The following is an 18,677-nucleotide window of genomic DNA, read 5'->3' on the forward strand; positions in this document are numbered from 1 at the left end:
TCTGAACAGATGGTGTACTCTGAACGGAAGGAACAAACAGCGGCACTAACTGAGGTGTTACTGTTTCTTGAATCGCCGGGATGGGAAGCTCAACCCGTATTTCTTCAAGATTAATTTCCCTCCTCGGAAAGCTCCCACTGATTCCTGCATCCTCTAGGAATACAGCCTGCCTGGTCTCAACGAACTTAGTGAAACGATCAGGACAGTAGAATCGGTATCCCTTAGACTATTAAGGGTATCCGATGAAATAGCAGCTCACCGTCTTATCATCTAATTTCTTTTGCTGTGGATTAAATAACTTAGCTTCGGCTGGACAGCCCCACACACGCAAATAATTAAGCGATGGTTTCTTCCCAAACCACAACTCATAAGGTGTTTTTGGCACGGATTTGGAAGGAACACGATTAAGTATGTGTGCAACTGTTTTTAATGCTTCCATCCACAGCTCCACAGACAAAGTAGAATAACTAAGCATGCTACATACCATGTCCATTAGTGTACGATTACGACGCTCAGCAACTCCGTTTTGCTGTGGTTCGCCCGGCATACTGTACTGGGCCTTTATACCATTCTCTTCAAGATACTTAGCGAATGGTCCAGCTACTTGGCCGAATGGAGCATGTCTCCCATAATATTCACCACCTCGATCCGATCTCACTAATTTAATAGTGACATTATGCTGATTTTCCACTTCAGCCTTGAATATTTTGAATTTATCTAATGACTCGGATCGATCACGAATGGGGTAAATATAACCATAACGAGAGAAGTCATCTGTGAAAGTAATGAACGAGTCAAAACCATCAACAGACTTTACTGGGAACGGGCCACAAATATCAGTATGAATTATTTCTAATAGGCCCGTACTCCGAGTAGCTCCTTTCTTAATTGTCTTAGCGAATTTCCCCTTAATACAATCAACACATTGTTGATCTAAGTCTGAGAGATCTAATGAATGGAGTATCTCTTCTCTTATGAGACGCTCAATTCTCCCCCTCGAAATGTGGCCCAAACGACAATGCCACAATTTCGAAGAAGTCTCATCATCACGCTTACGCTTATGCGATACATCATCCACATTTATTGCAGAATAAACTTTATCAAGAGAGAGCAAATAAAGATCGCCTTGCAAATGACCAAGGCCCACACTTAAATTATAAAATTTAATGTTGCACACAGAGTTGCCAAACTCACAAATATGTCCCGACTTATCTAAACGCGAAACTGAAATAAGGTTTCTCTTCAAACTGGGAACATAAAGAACATCATGCAAACTAAAGTTAAAGCCGTCTGGTAACTCCAAATTGAAGCTCCCAATGCCTTCAACCTTCACTTCATTGCCATCAGCCACTCTTAGACTTCGCTCCCCCTCTCTTATAGTTCGGATCGAACTGAATACCTGCAGTGAATTGGAAATGTGCACAGTGGCACTTGAGTCAATCCACCAAATATTGGGAGAAAAATTCACTAAGAATGATTCATCAATAAAAGATACAGAATCAGTAATTGTACCTTTGTTCTTAAGCCACTCCTTAAATCCATGGCAATCCTTCTGCTCATGTTTAGGTGACTTGCAGAACTTGCACAGCCTCTCATTAGAGGTCTTCTTATGTGACACGGCCTTGCTCTTATGGCCCTTAAACTTTCTCTTATGCTGCCTGCTGCTGCCAGACTCAGCCTGATGCTTAGGAGTGTTGCTCATGCTAACACGCCCAAAGCGCTCGCTGACTATGTTGACAGCATCCTTCATCCTCTCAGCTTTCTGCCTTTCTTCTTCCTCAACACAGTAGCTAATGAGCTCAGCCATGCTCCAAGTCGCCTTCTGAGTGTTGTAGCTTATTTTGAAGGGACTGTACTGTACTGGCAGAGAAGTCATGATGAAGTGCACCAGAAAACCATCAGAGATAGCCATATCCAGTGTCTTCAGCTTATTTGCCATGTCACATATGCTCATAATGTGCTCCCTGATTCCACTTTGCCCATCATACTGTGAAGTCAGCATCTTCATGATCAGGGTGCTAGCATAAGTCTTGGAAGAACTCTTAAAGTTCTCCTCCAGCTTGGCAAGGTATGCCTTGGCGCTCAGATCATTACCATCCTGGTCCTTATCAGGAATAGCACCACAGATGGCCGGAGTGATCGTTTTCTTAATGATCATGTTGGCCATCCTGTCTGATCTCTCCCACTTCTCAATGGCAGTACGATCACCATTGGGATCAGTGGGCTCTGCTGGCTTGTTTTGGCGTAAGGCGAGATCATACTCGCACACAGCAATGGCCACCTGAACATCTTTATACCAGCTGGGGTAGTTGGTGCCATTTAGGGGCTCAATGGACTTCAGGTAGCCCGTCACAGTGTTCACTGAAAATCATGAGAACAATAACTTAATTAAACTCACAATTAAGATGCGCATAAGAAGTATGAAATTAACCCTACGATGGTCTGATTAAAATCATACATAAATTTCAATTTGCATCACCGATGGGGAAAACAAACGAAATTTATCATTAAAACTCATAATTAAATCAACGATGGTCAGAATTAATTACAAGTGCTCTAAATAAACTTCCCGATGGTTCCATTTAAATAGAGTGCATCTTAATTGCTTATGGTGGATGAACATAATTTTTAGTGAATAAATGCAATTAAAACATAATTAAAGGCATTTACATAACTCATGGAAATTAATTAACATAATGCTGGTAATAATAAGTGCAACAGAAATAATTAAAGCCTTTAAACATAACAGCAATTAAATTGAGCTTAAATCATAAGAAACAGTAATAGAAAAGGCTTTAAACATTTAAAATTGGGCTAAAAGACATAAATCTGAACCAAAAACAAAAACGGCCCAAAAATTCCCCTCTTTGCGCGGCCCGTTAAGCTGCTGCGCGGCCCAGTCCGGCCCATCCCGCGAAACCCTAATGCGGTGAAATCTGGATCGTTCATTAAATCCAACGACCACAAACTATCGTCGCCTCGTATAAAAAAAAAGAGAAGAGCTGTCGGAGGGATGCCCTAACTCCCTTCACTCCCTCTCCTATCTCAGCCCGAGCCGCCACTGCTCGCAGGCCCGTCCATCGGCGCGAGCGCGTCGCTCCTCATGCGCGTGCACACGCAGTTGCTCTGGTCCGGCCGTCGCTTACGCGCTGCCGCTTACGCGCGCGAGCCCAGCCCTCATGCCCGGCCGCGCAGGAACCCGGACGCGCAGCTGCTCTGGTCCGGCCACCGCGCGTCCGCCTTGGGGCCGCCGCCAGCTTATGCGCGTGTGGCGCGCACCAGCGGGCCCCGCGGTGTGAGCTCCGGCCGCCGTTGCAGCTTGACGCGGGCGCTGCAGCCCTCAGCGCGCCGCCTTGGGCCACGCGTGCCGCCTGATGGGCGATGGCCACGCGCGGGTCTGCGCGTGCCACACGCGCCGGCTGCTCTGGTCCCGCCGCCAGATCTCATGTGCGGGCCCGAGCGCTGGTACTCCTCATGCGCGGCCCGTGGCCTCCAGCGCGGTGAGCGGTGTGGCGCCGCTGCTCCTCATGCGCCACCGCGGGCCCTCCCGCCGGCGCCGCGTGCGCTCAAGCCGCGCGCGGCTCCGTCGGGGAGGCCCTGTCGTGGTGCTCAGTGGGCATACTCATGGCCACACACAGGTAAGTGCTCCTTCAATCTTAGGGTTAGGGTTCATCATGAGATTTGGGGGTTTTCTTAATTCGATCTGAAATTTGCAATCCTCTTCTTCTACATGCTTACTGATGCATCCAATCTCATGAATTTGGATCTAATTTGCGGAAATTAACTTACCAGTGGCATAAATTTGGGGAACAGATTAAGAACCGAAACCCTAAAACCTTAATTACTCAACTTAATCATGAAAATTAACTTAATCTGATGCATTACTTAGGCATGATTGCATCTAATCCGGTACTTAACTCATAACAGATCAAGATTAATCTTAAACTAGACCTAAACCGAATTAGATTAGATCTAATCTCGTGATCAGAAACATAATTAACCATGATTTAGATCTAATCACGCATGATAAACACATAAAAGCCATTATGCAGGATCTAATTGCATCTAAACCGTGAATCAAACTTAACTGTGCAATAAGATCTAATCTGCACAGCACGTTTTGCATCTTAAACCGACGAAAACAGAGGCATAAACATGGCTCAAAATTGATCGTGCATGACTAGGTTAAGATGGCTCATGATACCGATTGTTAGAATTAGCCAGGCTTAAACATTATAGGCTAATAACCCAAGATCTTAACATAACCTAGTTCATGACAGATCAATCTAATGCGGAATAAATGGTTAACATTATACCAGCGTTAGCAGTAGCAGCATCCATTTACGCCTGATCCGTAGAGGAAGTAGGCGTTCTTGTCGGTGTAGGAGATGCAGCAGCGAATCGGCGTCCTCCGGGCGCCAAACGGGAGTGCTTGGCCTTCCAAACCCCTCCAGTGCCCTTAGCGATCAGACTAGCGGTGGCTAGGGTTTTAGAATGACGTGAATGGTCATTAAGGTGCTAACCACGACCTTATATTTATAGGCACTGTGGGGCTGGGGGCCAGCCTCTGGAAACGGGCCTAATGGGCCTGCTGATCACAGCCCATTAGGGTTTTATCATTAGGTTTCCTTAATCGCGTTTAGATGGTTTAAACGCTTACTTAATAGTGAAGATCACAATATCTTAACTGAAATATTTATTTCCAACAAGCTCCATCTGCACTCCATCTCCAGCAAATTTCATCAGTGTTATCAGTCAACACAGCTTGCTGCACTAGGTCCCAAAGGAACACGAATTCTGCCATTTGTTGAACTGTGCTCATGCGCCACAGCCCTCTCGTCCAGCTCTGATCCTGCAGTTCATCTCTCGCCTTTCTATTTTTCCTTCATGCCAGCTTGTAGAGATTTGGTACAATATCAATTGGAGCTCTGCCGCCAAGCCAGGAAGAATGCCAGAAAGAAGCTTTTCGACCATCACCAATTGTAACCGTAGTACTTGTTCTGAAGAGTTGTCGATCAACTGCATCACATGGCACAGATGTGCCAACCCAAGGTCGTTCCTCATCGGTCCACTCTAACCATAACCATCTTATATGCAAAGCCCTACTAAACAGCTCCAAATCGAGAATTCCGAGTCCCCCAAATTTCTTTTGCGTCTGTACGTGGCGCATCTTTGGCCATGTTTGGTTCCCTTCTAGAAGAAATTTAGAACGGGAAATCTTTTGTATATGGCGGGCTAAATAAAATCTATTTGTAAAAAATCTCTTTACAGATAAATATAACTTTTTTGCGACGAATCTAATAACAATAATCAATCCATGACTTGCTACAGAGATGCTACAGCAACCATTCTCTAATTATGTGCTCAAAGATCTTGTTAGATTCTTTAGGGTTCCTAGCGCAGAGGTTCTGAAGTTGATTTTATAAATTGTATTTATTTAATAACTCTAATTAGTGATCAAAGTGATAAACAGTACTACTTCTAGGTACTTCTAGGAAACTAAACGGGGCCTTTCTTTCGCTGCGTCCTGCCTGACGGGAAGAAAATTGTGTGCGCGATAAACATTACTATTTCTAGGTACTTCTAGGAAACCAAACGGGCCTTCCTTTCACTGCGTCCTGCCTGACGGGAAGAAAATTGTGTGCGCCCCGGGCACACGGAGTCTCGCGTGCGCTCCTGGCCCAGATGTCCATCACGTGTCTATCCAGTGAGAATCAGACGGACACCATGTTGAAAAAAAAAGAGAGAGAGAATCTTGGCACTTGGATAATTTTTTTTGTTCAGAAAAGACACTTAGACAATTTATTGTGTGCAACTACTTGAGGCTCTTGGCGTGTGGTTCATAACTAGGCGTATAGCTCGCGCATTTGCGCGGCTAATATTGAAAATTCAAAAATTTGCATGTCATTGCATCCTTACTTAAAGATTATATATACCATACATCATTCTGTTCATTATCGTAAATTATGTCTTATTATTGGTTAAAACAATTCAAATATGATCTACCTATAATAACGATTTGATTTGTTGAGTTTTAATAATACTATGCATATAATTATTCTTATTTCATTTTATTTTGATTGATTGTTGTTAGCTTTAATTTTTATTAACAGTATATGTTTGTAACTGATACATAGCTAAATAATATTTTATGTTTAATTTTTCATAATGATATTGGTGGGTGATTTTTAATTGGGCACATGAGTATTTAAGGCTAATTTTTATTATAATGGCAGTGGTAGGTAATTTTTATTTTTGTATTTTTCTCCGATTAACATGAGAATTTTTAGACTTTGAAAGTGAACGTGAAGGCTCTATTTGTTGGCCAAATAATAAGATAATAGATGGGGCCTGCTGGTTTGGTATCAGACTGAGTGCATCATTGCCTGGTTACCTCTCTGATTTTGCTAAGCTTTTCTTTGCTGTGATCCCTTGCTCTGAAATGTTTACATGCTGATGGTTTGCTGAGGCTTCCAAATATATTTCGACATTGCCCTCTGTGGTTGGGTTCTACATTCAGAAGGAATCTGCTTAGAGTGCACTAGCGTGGGATTGATAAGGTTAAAGTTGCTTGAGCAAATATTAATCGCATACTCGCATGGTAAGTATAAGTAAAACACTAGACAGCAATTTTGCTTCTGTCTCAGTTACATGAAAGTATGTCTTGTGAACTGCCAAGCTTGCTTTCCTTGCATGCCCACTCATGCCATTGGAGCCAAAACAGGTTGCTACACAAGAAGCTGACCATGCCAATCTTCATTGGCCGAGCAAGACAAGCGAAGTGCGATCATCAGGGCTCAGGTTAGTAACTTAGTACCTACCATTTCTTTTTTGAACGTGATGTACCTACCATTTCTTGTATAAGCATGTTCTTGGTCTGATTTGGGCAATGTAATGTAGCAACAGAAATGTCATGCAGATCTTAGGTGACGTTCACCAGTTCCTTCATGATGTTGGAGTATACTGGTAGTGCCCTTTGCGTCGTCCTTGTAGTCTCTTTTCTGCTGTTTTCTGGTTCAGACCAGCTAAGTTCTTTAGATTGGGTTACTAGCTATGCTACGGAAATCCTGAATTTTCCATATTCTAAAAAAACATGTACCACTGCACTTGTTTTTGAATCACTGACTCGCTGTCTGTTTGTGATCTGCATTTGAACAGGGGTGAGGCTGCACAACATCATGGGCTCTGTCTTGACAAGCAACAATCCTACTAGTGGGGGTCAGGATGTCCTCCTTGGCCTCTCCTGGACCTCTCGGTTGTTCTGACGACCATGCCTGGTGAGTGGTGACTGGTGTAGCGGTGTGTGATACTAGCAGCGACCTCTGAGCACTGTAGCGGTGAGAGATATTTGTAGCTTGGCTCCTCAAATGCAAAGCTTGAGAAATGTGCTAAAAGTTTTTCTTTTCCTCTGTACAGTCATTTACTAGATTAATCTTCAGACTAGAGAATGGTAAGTCTGAACCCGTGGACATTCTGAAGACAAAATGCCATATTGTCTATGCTTGCTTGACAAAATGCCACATTGTCTGCACATCTGCGGAACACCTGCTGTGTAGCATTATGCCTGCTAGTCTTTTTGGACGATTTACAGATCGAATGATCGATGTGTGTGTACTGTTCGGCGTGACACTGGTCGAAGGCGAGCAACACAACGCCTAACGGTCTGAACGGCGAACGCCGGCGGTGCTCCGGCGAGGCGGCGGCGGCGTTCATGGGGCGTCTGCCGTTGTTGTAGTCGTTCGAAACGCAACGCCGAGTATGATATCGGTATCAGCACCCAGCTTGCATGCGGAACATGTGCGGAGAGGTAGGCAACCAAGTCCCGGGGTCCGGCAGCTCTCCGGTGAGCCATGGCGGCGTCCCTGCGACGACTGGGGTGGACGGTGTCCGAAATACCGACCAGGGGAGGACGGTATTTCAAATAACGTCCACCCTGCTACCCTTTTGGCCGTTGGATCGGACTCGTGCGGTCCGGATCGGGTGAGGACTCGGTCGTCCTCACAATTGTCAGGCAGGCGCGCCCGCGCCCGCGCCCGGGAGTTGGATGCCGCCATCGCCATGGCGGAGGTCCGGAGGCCGTCGGCGGGCTCGTCAGCCGAGGACGCGGGGGACGTCGCCTCCGCTTCCATCGAGGACTGCCCTCGCGTGCTCTGGTCTTTGCAGTCGTCCGTGGGGCCGCCGGCTCGTACCTCGTCGTCGCTGCCGGCGTGAGCTTCCTACCGCTTCGATTGCAACGCATGATCAAAGTGGGCCGCAGCACCAGCGTTCTAACTTTGCAGCGAGGTTCAGAGCTCAGACTTGAGGGCCACTCAGGGTCCCAGGAAACCAAGCATGTTCCAGGAGACGGCGTCCCGGCGCGGCGCGGCGTGCCGCATGTCGCCGCAGCGGTAGCCGAGCATGCGGCGAGCAGGTTCTTGCGCGGAATAGCCCCTGCTGGCGGTAGCTGCCAGCGCGGATCACGGGGGAGTGCCCAGCGCCGGCGACCGGCTCCGCAACACGCATCAGAGGATGCAGCCGAAGCCCATAGTCTGATGGCTAAGGGGAAAAGAGGCGTCGCGGCGGCGGCGGCGGCGGCGGCGGCGACCGTATTGTGGCCATCGTTCGAAAGGACGAGCAGTACGTCAGCATCCGTGTTGCATGCCAAGGCGTCGCGACTCGCCGGGGTCAGACGACTCAGACCAGCAGGCACCCCGCTGAGCCACCGCGTGCCGTGGAGACTGAGTGCAGGCGCAACTGTGCTTGCACACCGCGACGCCATGGAGGCTGAGCTCTTCCGGGACGAAGGAGAGGGAGCTCATCAAGACACCAATGCCTGCGGCGCGGGGGCTCTCCGACGACGGCGAGCAACTGTGTGCAGCAGGGGCGGCATCCTCGCGACGACCAGGGGGTGGACGCTGTTGACCCGGGGTGGACGGTATTTCAAATACCGTCCACCCTGGGCCCCTGACAGACGTCCGATGGAACATGTGCGGCGCAGATCGAGCGCGGATCGGGCTCGGGGCTGACCGTCCTCGTTAGGCAGGCGCTGGAGCTGCACGGTGGCATGGCGCCATGGCAGAGGCAGGGGGCTCATGTCAGATTGATCACGGGGTCGTCAAGCAGCGGCCGCCGGCGATCCCGCCGGTTGAGCACGCGGGGAACTTCGTTGCCTCTCGCTTCCGTCTTCCGGAACATCTCGTGCCGTCGTGCGCTCTGGACGACCGTCCATGGGCCCGGAGGCTCGAACAGGGGTATGGCCGACCGACCGCGAGGCCGTCGGGTCGACCTCGCCGTCCTTGCCGCCGGCGGGTACGAGGTGGAGAGCACCTTGTTTCCTATGGAGATGCCGGTCACGTGTGTGGTCTGGAAGTACAGTCGCTCGGTGGCTATGAGCCGATGAGCTACTGCAGCGCCTGGGACAGGATAGTGGCCATGGCCGGGTCCAGGTCGTCGTAAACCGCGACGATGAGGTCGATGCCCCTGCTCGGCGAGCGTGGACAGCACCTGCAGGGTTTGCATGTTTAGATCGCAGCCCTAAGAACTGAGCAAGAACAAGAGGAAGAGATCACTGGAATTTTGCAAGGGTAAGAATGGCTCGTTGATCGATTCCCCTTGATGCCGGTTCATCCCTTCCTCGAAATCTTCATGCCTGGCACCTTCGTCGCCTCTTGTACTAGCAGCTCGTTGTACTCCTCCGGGCTCCAGTGCGCCACCCTCCCGCGGCAGGGGCACCGACAAAAGAAGCCCGAGGGAGGAGACCGGAGGCCATGGCCGGTAAAACCAGCGGCACGACCCCTGTCGTGTTGTAGGCGACGCACTGGAGCTCGGAGGAGTGCAGGGAGCTGCTGGTACCAGAGGCGACAAAAGGTGGCGGGCACGAAGATTTCGAGGAAGGGAGGAGCCAATATCAAGGGGAATCGGTCGACGAGGCATCTTACCGTTGCAAAATTCAGGTGATCTCTTCCTATTGTTCTTGCTTAGTTCTTAGAGCTGCTGATAACATGTTATTGTAGAAATTGTGGACACAATAGAATAGTGAATGGGCAATCTCTTACTGATCTCAAGGGTAGATGTATATATAGGGGATTACAGGGTATGTTATGGCTAACATTAGTGCAGTCCTTGAATTCTCTCTCTCAGCAATAAGGCTCATTCATGCCCTTAACTATGGCTGTTACAATAACCTTAACCATGGCTGTTACAATAGTCTTAACCATGCATGGCTTTCATTGCCAAGCATGATTGCTGTATTGATGGGATCAAATAAAGACATTGTGTAACACACCGAACGTTGAGGGCTTGTGGCGGTGTTATCTTTCTTCAGATTATTCAGAGTGAGCTTCTGTGGCTTTGTGGAGGCACTTGCAGGCTTTGACGTCTGAGTCTATCGATGCCTGCTGTTGCGGTGTGTGATAATGGTGAGTGAGATTTGTACCTTGGCCCCTCATATGCATACTAGGAGAATTCTGAATATGAACCCGTGGACAATCTGATAGTAAAATGCCGCATTGTCTCTGCTCGCTCGACCTGCTACTACTGTTGCTGTGGAGCATGCCTGCTAGTCCTTTTAGACGATTCCCCAAATGCAATACTGATCGATGCGCGTACTGTTGGCCGTGTGATTGGCGGAAGTCGAGCGACGCAACGCCTGATAGTTTGGACGGCCGTTCGCCGGCGGTGCTCCGGCGAGCCGACGCACAGTGCGAGGCGGCGTTCATGGCGTGGGCGTCCGCCGTGGTTGTCGGCGTTCCAGACGACGCCGAGTGCGATATCGGCATCCATGTCGCATGTGCACGAGTTGACGACGAGACTCGGTATAGCGACCCAGAACGGCCTGAATGAGGCGGCGCTCCGGGCCTCCGGCGAGCCACTGCGTGCGGAAGAGACGGAGTTGTTGCAGCACAGCTGCACAAGGGGTGTTCGGTGTTCGCGCACCGGCGCTCAGTCAGCTCTTCCTGGTCCTTGGACCTTAGTCATGTCGCTGTGGTGCAATCGGTGAACGCCATGGGTGTTGACCCCTTCCAACAAGGGGGAGAGGGAGGCAGCAAAGTCCCGGGCGCTCGGCGGCTCTCCGGCGAGCCGAGGCATGCAGCCAAGGCGACGTCCGGGGAGGACGGTGCTCGAAACAACAGACGGGGGATGGACGGTATCTCAAATACCGTCCACCCCTGGTACCCTTTAAGCCGTTGGATTGGACTCGTGCGGCCCAGATCGAGCGTGGACTCGGTCGTCCTTGTCCCTTGTCAGGCAGGCGTGCCCGTGCCGAGAGCTGGATGCCATCAGCGCCATGGCGGAGGCGAAGGCCGGATGCCCAGGTCCGGCGCACCCCTGGAGTGCGGTGGAGGACGCCTGACGGCTCATCGGCCGAGGACGCGACGTCGTCACCGCTTCCTTCGAGGACAGCCCTCGCACGCTCCGGTCTGGGCAAGTAACCGTGGGGTCGCCGGCTCGTACCTCGTCATCGCCGCCGGCGCGAGCTTCCTACCGCAGTACCGCACCGAGTTCCATCGCAACGCAGGCGGCGCAGCATCGGAGTGGACGGTGCGACAGAGAGCGCGACCGCAGCATCAGCGTTCTACTTTGCAGCTAGATTCAGGGAGCGCCTGACAATCCATCCCAGTGCGCAAGGCGCTGAGCAGCCCACGCCGGGCTCAAGCGCTTGTTCCGGGAGACGGCGTCCCAGCCCCGCGAGGCGTGCGGCATGTCGCCGCAAGCGGGAGTACGCGGTGAGCAGGTTCTCCCGCAGGAACAGCACCGGGCCACCGGCCAGCGGTAGTTGCCCGCGCGGATCATGCGGGAGTGCCCAGGATGCAGACGGAGAACATGCGGCGCAACTATGTTCGCGCACCAGGACGCCATGTAGGCTGACCTCTTCTAGGAGGAAGGAGAAGGAGCTAACCAATGCCCGCGGCGCGGGGGCTCTCCGGCGAGCCACGGTGTGCAGCAGGGGCGGCGTCCTGGCGACGACCGGGGGGCGGACGGTATTTTGAATACCGTCCACCCGGGCCCCTGACAGACGTCCGATAGAACACGTGCGGCGTAGATCGAGCGCGGATCGAGCTCGGGGCTTACCGTCCTCGGCAAGCAGGCGCGGGAGCTGCACGGTGGCATGGCGCCATGGCGGAGACCGGAGGCTCGGGTCAGATTGATCACGGGGTCTGGGGTCATGGAGCAGCGGTCGCCGGCGATCCCTCTGGTCGAGCACGCGGGGAACTTCGTCGCCGCTCGCTTCCGTCTTCCAGAACATCTGGCGCGCTCTGGACGACCGTCCATGGCCTGGAGGCATGGCCAACCGACGCCATCCTTGACGCGGCGGGTACGAGGTGGCGAGCACCTCGTTTCCCATGGCGATGCCGGTCAGCCGCACGCCGGCGATGAGCCGATGAGCTACGGCAGCGACTGGGACAGGATGGTGGCCATGACCGGGTGCAGGTCGTCGTAAACCGTGACGATGAGGTCGATGCCGCTGCTCGGCGAACGCGGACAGCACCTGCGGGTTTTGCATGTTGAGATCGATAAGATGATGCGACGAGCACCGAACAGAACGTTGTGGGCCAGTGGCAGCGCACATCATGATGTCCATCCTTTGCCTCTCCGAGCTGTTCTTCAGATCCAATCTGACAACCATGCCTGGCATGGTGCCCAGTGCCATGGTGGTGGTGTGTGACCGGCTGCAGGACCCCCAGTGGCGAGAGAGATCTGTGCCCTGTCAGGGCCTGCTGACCTCGTCACAAGCCAAGCCAGCCACTTGCATTGGCTCTTTTGCGTCTGTTTTTTTTTCTTTTGAAAAACCGGCAGGAGCGCTGCCAAATCATTTAAGGAGGGAAAGCAAAAGTTCAAATAAAGTGTTAAATATTACATAGGAAAGAAAAACTCACGCACAAGCGAAACATACAGCAAACTAACATGAGCTAAGATACACCCGGCACTCTCAAGGCTGCTTGCCGCAGACCAAGCTCCTCCTTGATGAGAGCAAAAACCTGTGGAGCTGACGTCGAAACGCCTTGAAAAACTCTGCGATTCCTTTCCTTCCAGATGTTCCATGCCGTGTACATTAGAAGACCAGCAGCGATCCTTCGATCAGCCTTGGACAGATTATTCACGGATGATTTCCACCAATCGTCGATCTCCAAACCTGGTTCCGGCACCTGCACCAACCCAGCTGACCAAATTCTCATGAGAGACCAGACCTCCCGCGCAAAGACGCACTCTAAACAGAGATGTATCGCCGTTTCTTGCTCCTGGTCGCACAGCTTGCAGACTGGGTCACACGGCCAACTCCTCTTGATTAACTTGTCTGCCGTTAGTATTTTACTTTGCACCAAAAGCCATGCAAAAAACTTGTGTTTTCCTTCGGCCTGTGCCTTCCAAATATCATTGCCCTGAAAAGCTGCAAAAGAACCGGTGAACTGTGCCAAGTAAGCTGACTTGGACGAGTAAGCTCCATCTGCACTCCAGCTCCAGCTAATTTCATCAGTGTTATCAGTCAACACAGCTTGCTGCACTAGGTCCCAAAGGAACACGAATTCTGCCATTTGTTGAACTGTGCTCATGCGCCACAGCCCTCTCGTCCAGCTCTGATCCTGCAGTTCATCTCTCACCTTTCTATTTTTCCTCCATGCCAGCTTGTAGAGATTAGGTACAATATCAATTGGAGCTCTGCCGCCAAGCCAGGAAGAATGCCAGAAAGAAGCTTTTCGAGCATCACCAATTGTAACCGTAGTACTTGTTCTGAAGAGTTGTCGATCAACTGCATCACATGGCACAGATGTGCCAACCTCGTCACAAGTCAAGCCAGCCACTTGCATTGGCTCTTTTGTTTAGTTTCCAAAATGAAAATTTTTGGATGTCAAATCGACTGTTTGACCAGATGTCGGGAGGGTTTTTCGGACACTAATTAAAAAATTAATTTCAGAACTCACCTGGAAACCGTGAGACGAATCTTTTGAGGCCTTTAACCGCATCATTAGCACATGTGGGTTACTGTAGCACTTATAGCTAATTATGCACTAATTTGGTTCAAAAGATCCATCTCGTCATGTACATTCAAACTGTGCAATTAGTTTTATTTTTTAACTATATTTAATACTTGTGTTCAAAGGGGAGGTAAAAATTTTTGGGTGAAAATTTTTGGTAACTAAATGGGTACGGGTACGTGGCGCATCTTTGGTCATGTTTGGTTCCCTTCTAGAAGAGATTTAGAACGGTAATCTTTCGTATATGGCGGGCTAAATAAAATTCATTTGCAAAAATCTCTTCATGGATGATTATAATTTTTTGCGACAAATATAATAACAGTAATTAATTCATAATTTGCTACAGAGATGCTACAGTAATCATTCTCTAATTATGTGATCAATGACTTTGTTAGATTTGTTAGAGTCCTAGCGCAGGACTTTTTAAATTAATTTTGTAAACTGCATTTATTTAATAATTCTAACTAACGGTCAAAGTGTTTAACAGTACGTACTTCTAGAAAACCAAAAGTATGTTCGGCTGGTAGAATGAATAGTGTTCGGCTGGTAGAATGAATAGTATTCTGTGAAAGAAAATAAACCGTAATATGCTAGCCGAGCACTGTTCATCAAACCAGCCGAACAGCCCCCAAACGGGTCCTTTCTTTCACTGCGTCCTGCCTGACGGCAGAAAATTGTGTGCGCGATAAACAGTACTATTTCTAGGTACTTCTAGAAACCAAACGGGGCTTTTCTTTCGCTGCGTCCTGCCTGACGTGCAGTGCCGGCCCTGTAGTGTTGCCATCCGGGGCAACCGCCCAGGGCCCCCAAGTCCCAAGGGGCCCCGTGATGGTTATGCAACTAGTAATGATTCTAGTAAAAGCTCAGCAGTCAGGCTTCCAGTGCTTCAACGGATGAAATTCAAGTGCATTGCTAACATAACAAATAACACCAGCCCAATATTAGCAAGCCGACAGCGTAATGCAAGATCGATGGCTTTCAAAGCTTATATGCCACTTATGGTCATGTGTAGATGTGCTCTGATTTTCAACCTTGTCGGTACCCCAGGGCTGGGGTACCCCTTCTTGCTGTGCCTAGGCAAGGGTCTTGTAGTTATCTTTAACTACATCCAAGCAGCCGGACCCCTGTGGTCCGAAGTCCTGTTCTCCCAGCAACGGTCCGGACCCGTTCCCACGATTGGGAAAGGTCCGGAGACACCACGTGTCCCGGAGGAGGCAGGAATTCGTGCGCATGCAGCCGGGGCTCCGGACCTCCCAAGGAGACCGGACCCCCGCAGGGTCCCGGACCCCTCATGGGGGCCCGGACCCCTGTATAGAAACCGGACCCCTCACTAAGGGAAGGAATCGACACCCCACATCCGGGTGGTCTGGAGACGCCACGTATCTGCAAGATATGGCTGTCTGGGTTTCCATACAGACGTTCACCCACCATTGCATTCATTGCGGTAGGTGGATGTTTGCATTAATATATCAGAAGCTGAGGCGTTTGATTGACCAGGGGACACTATTGATCGCATATTACCAAGGCAGTGGAGCCGCTGGCGCCGCCCATGCCGCGTCTGCCAGTCTGCCGTAACAGTCGGATACGACGGCTCGGCTTCGCCCATTATGACGCTACATAATAGCCTCAGCAGGTCACGCCGCAAGCTACGCTACTCCAACGGGCACCTAGCTGACGGGACAAGAGAAGACCCCCCTGAGTCAGAGGAGCAGCAGTACGCATATCGGAGGAAAGATTCGCAACTACTGTAGTCGTTTGAGTACTCTGCGCAGTATGCTGCACAGTCGCGTTGGGCCCACCTGTCGGGGCCCCAACGTCCAATGTATCCGCTCCCCCCCTTTGGTCTATAAAAGGAGGGGGCGCCGCTAGAAAACCTCAGGCTGGGTAAGAGCCAAGGCCAGCAGAGGATAGATTCATACGCACCAAGAACAATACATCTCCCAGTGGACGTAGGGTATTACGCTCCGGCGGCCCGAACCACTCTAAATCGTGTGTTCTTGAGTCCTTGTCTCAGCGTAGATTCAGCCCCATCGCCTAGTACTTCCCCGAGTACTCCCTCACTGGAAATAGGCGGGTGCTCCGCCACCCGGCTGTGGGTACCCCTAGATGCCCCACGACATTTTGGCGCCGTCCGTGGGGAGGTCAGGCGCAGGTTGGATCTTCGGGCTTCTGGGCCGTGTTCATCCTCTGCAACGACGAGCGAGAAGATGAAGGAAGCCAGGGCCGCACTCACTCCACGTGCCATGGCACTGGGGCGCCAACGCCCACGGTATGGCGGCGCACGACAGCGGCGTCTGTTGTGCGTCGCCACGGCAACACCTCAGAGCCGGTGTGGTAGCGCACAGCGGGGGCGCCGTTGGGCGCTGCTACCCCTACGTCGACTCAAGGTTTTCTCTCAAGCAACGGCCACACCTCCTCTCCGGTGGCATGGCGTCGGCTCAAGGCTTTCTCTCAACATGGAGCCTGGAGCCGACGGCCATCCCGGAGGAAGTTGACCGTGTCGTCCTGCCGTCTCCAGCACCGGAGATCCACCTCAGCGTTGCTCGGTGCTGCTGCAGACAGGACCCCCGCCACCTCGCGCGGGGGCCCCTGGCGCTAGCACCAAGGACAAGCCGGCGAACGACCGTACTTCTCCACGCGTCGCACCGGTCCATCTGCTGCGCAAGGGTGTCTGGTTTCCATCGGCAACGGCGACGGCAGGGGGAGGGGGCCTCTCCCATTCAAAGCCAAAGAATGTGTCTCATGCTACCTAGGCATGTGACAGCTCTTAGGCAAGGAGGGGTCCCCCGAGCTCCCGAGGTGATGCTAGATGATGCAGTTCAGGCACATCCAGGGAACCATCACCTCCGAAGAAGAACACGCTGTATAGCATGCAGCCGTAGGTTACTCCTAAGAAAAGACTAAGAGAGTTCCTCCTTTGTAATAACGTGGCGCCTACGTGCGTGTCCAGAGCGGTCAAGGTCCGACCTTGTAAACCCGACCTCTGGCCCTATCGCGCAAACAGGCAGGAAGCGGTCCGGAGCGGTGGAGGTCCGACCTCGTAATCCCGACCTCTGATGTATACCGTGACAACCACAATAATAAAGGAGTTTTTCTTTCTCAGTTTTACCTAGGCTCCACCCTGATTACATTTATTCGCCTTGGTTTAACTATTCTTTCCTCTTGAACGGAGTTTTCCTTGTTACTAACAAACCTAGTTGAGTTGCTAGCTTATGGTCAGGTGGGAACACCCCTTCTATCTGGAAGGCAGTCCGGACCCCTAAGGATCTGCTCTGGAAAAGTGGCACTCGTATCCCGGGGAAGAGAAGCTCCGCGTAGCTTAGCCTGGTAATGTACCTTAAGTTTACGTACTTCACTTCCCTGTTACAAGCGCTCTAGTATCCGAGTCTGCTGTCTTTAGAGGTCCCGGGTTCCCTTCTAGTATAAGGCTTGGTTTCTTTGCACCTTACTGTGAGGTCCGGTAACATGCTTCATCGGATCGTCAGCAACGCTCCAAGTCCACTCCGGTGGCCCGCTCCGGCGGAGACCGCTCGCCACGGTCGCTCCAAGTCCACTCCGGTGGCGCGCTCCGGCGGAGACCGCTCGCCACGGTCGCTCCAAGTCCACTCCGGTGGCCCGCTCCGGCGGAGACCGCTCGCCACGGTCGCTCCAAGTCCACTCCGGTGGCCCGCTCCGGCGGAGACCGCTCGCCACGGTCGTTCCAAGTCCACTCCGGTGCCCCGCTTCGGCGGAGACCGCTCGCCACGGTCGCTCCAAGTCCACTCCGGTGGCTCGCTCCGGCGGAGACCGCTCGCCACGGTCGACAAAAGCTGGGTCCGGGAAGCAGTGTTTGCTCCCTGAGCGATCCGAAGTCTGTGTAGCCGCTTAGCTTGGTTCCGTACCCTAAGCCTACACCTTCGTCGCCCTATGGAGAGCACTCTAGTACCTAAACCTGGCAACAGGTGTACCGGCCTCAGGGGTCCGGGACACCCGCTCTATCCATGAGCACACCAACGCAATCAAGCTGCGTAGAAACACGTCACGGTAGTGGCCCCACTTGCGGGTTCGTACCTCTCCCAAGGTGGGCCCGGGGGCCACTGTCGGTACCCCAGGGCTGGGGTACCCCTTCTTGCTGTGCCTAGGCAAGGGTCTTGTAGTTATCTTTAACTACATCCAAGCAGCCGGACCCCTGTGGTCCGAAGTCCTGTTCTCCCAGCAACGGTCCGGACCCGTTCCCACGATTGGGAAAGGTCCGGAGACACCACGTGTCCCGGAGGAGGCAGGAATTCGTGCGCATGCAGCCGGGGCTCCGGACCTCCCAAGGAGACCGGACCCCCGCAGGGTCCCGGACCCCTCATGGGGGCCCGGACCCCTCACTAAGGGAAGGAATCGACACCCCACATCCGGGTGGTCTGGAGACGCCACGTATCTGCAAGATATGGCTGTCTGGGTTTCCATACAGACGTTCACCCACCATTGTATTCATTGCGGTAGGTGGATGTTTGCATTAATATATCAGAAGCTGAGGCGTTTGATTGACCAGGGGACACTATTGATCGCATATTACCAAGGCAGTGGAGCCGCTGGCGCCGCCCATGCCGCGTCTGCCAGTCTGCCGTAACAGTCGGATACGACGGCTCGGCTTCGCCCATTATGACGCTACATAATAGCCTCAGCAGGTCACGCCGCAAGCTACGCTACTCCAACGGGCACCTAGCTGACGGGACAAGAGAAGACCCCCCT

The 18,677-nt window shown here is 51.8% G+C and overlaps 1 protein-coding gene across 1 annotated transcript; it reads right to left on the reverse strand.

Moving 5' to 3' along the window:
- Nucleotides 1-1,290: 1,290 nt before the first annotated feature.
- On the reverse strand, nucleotides 1,291-2,481 carry LOC120693258. Its single transcript, XM_039976666.1, has 2 exons — nucleotides 1,513-2,481; nucleotides 1,291-1,399 (listed from the first exon to the last, which is right to left on the reverse strand). Exons 1-2 carry the CDS (start codon nucleotides 2,165-2,167, stop codon nucleotides 1,344-1,346), a joined length of 711 nt encoding a protein of 236 aa, XP_039832600.1. The 5' UTR covers nucleotides 2,168-2,481; the 3' UTR covers nucleotides 1,291-1,343.
- Between the last annotated feature and the right edge of the window lie 16,196 nt (nucleotides 2,482-18,677).

This window comes from Panicum virgatum, chromosome 9N (assembly GCF_016808335.1).
Source record: "Panicum virgatum strain AP13 chromosome 9N, P.virgatum_v5, whole genome shotgun sequence".
NCBI classification, from domain to species: Eukaryota; Viridiplantae; Streptophyta; class Magnoliopsida; order Poales; family Poaceae; genus Panicum; species Panicum virgatum.

Coding starts and splice junctions, on each gene's coding strand:
- LOC120693258 (XM_039976666.1), bottom strand. CDS start 2,167: ATGGCCAACATGATCATTAAGAAAACGATCACTCCGGCCATCTGTGGT. Junction 1,400..1,512: donor GGAGTGGCTTAAGAACAAAG/GTACAATTACTG, acceptor AATTCACTGCAG/GTATTCAGTTCGATCCGAAC.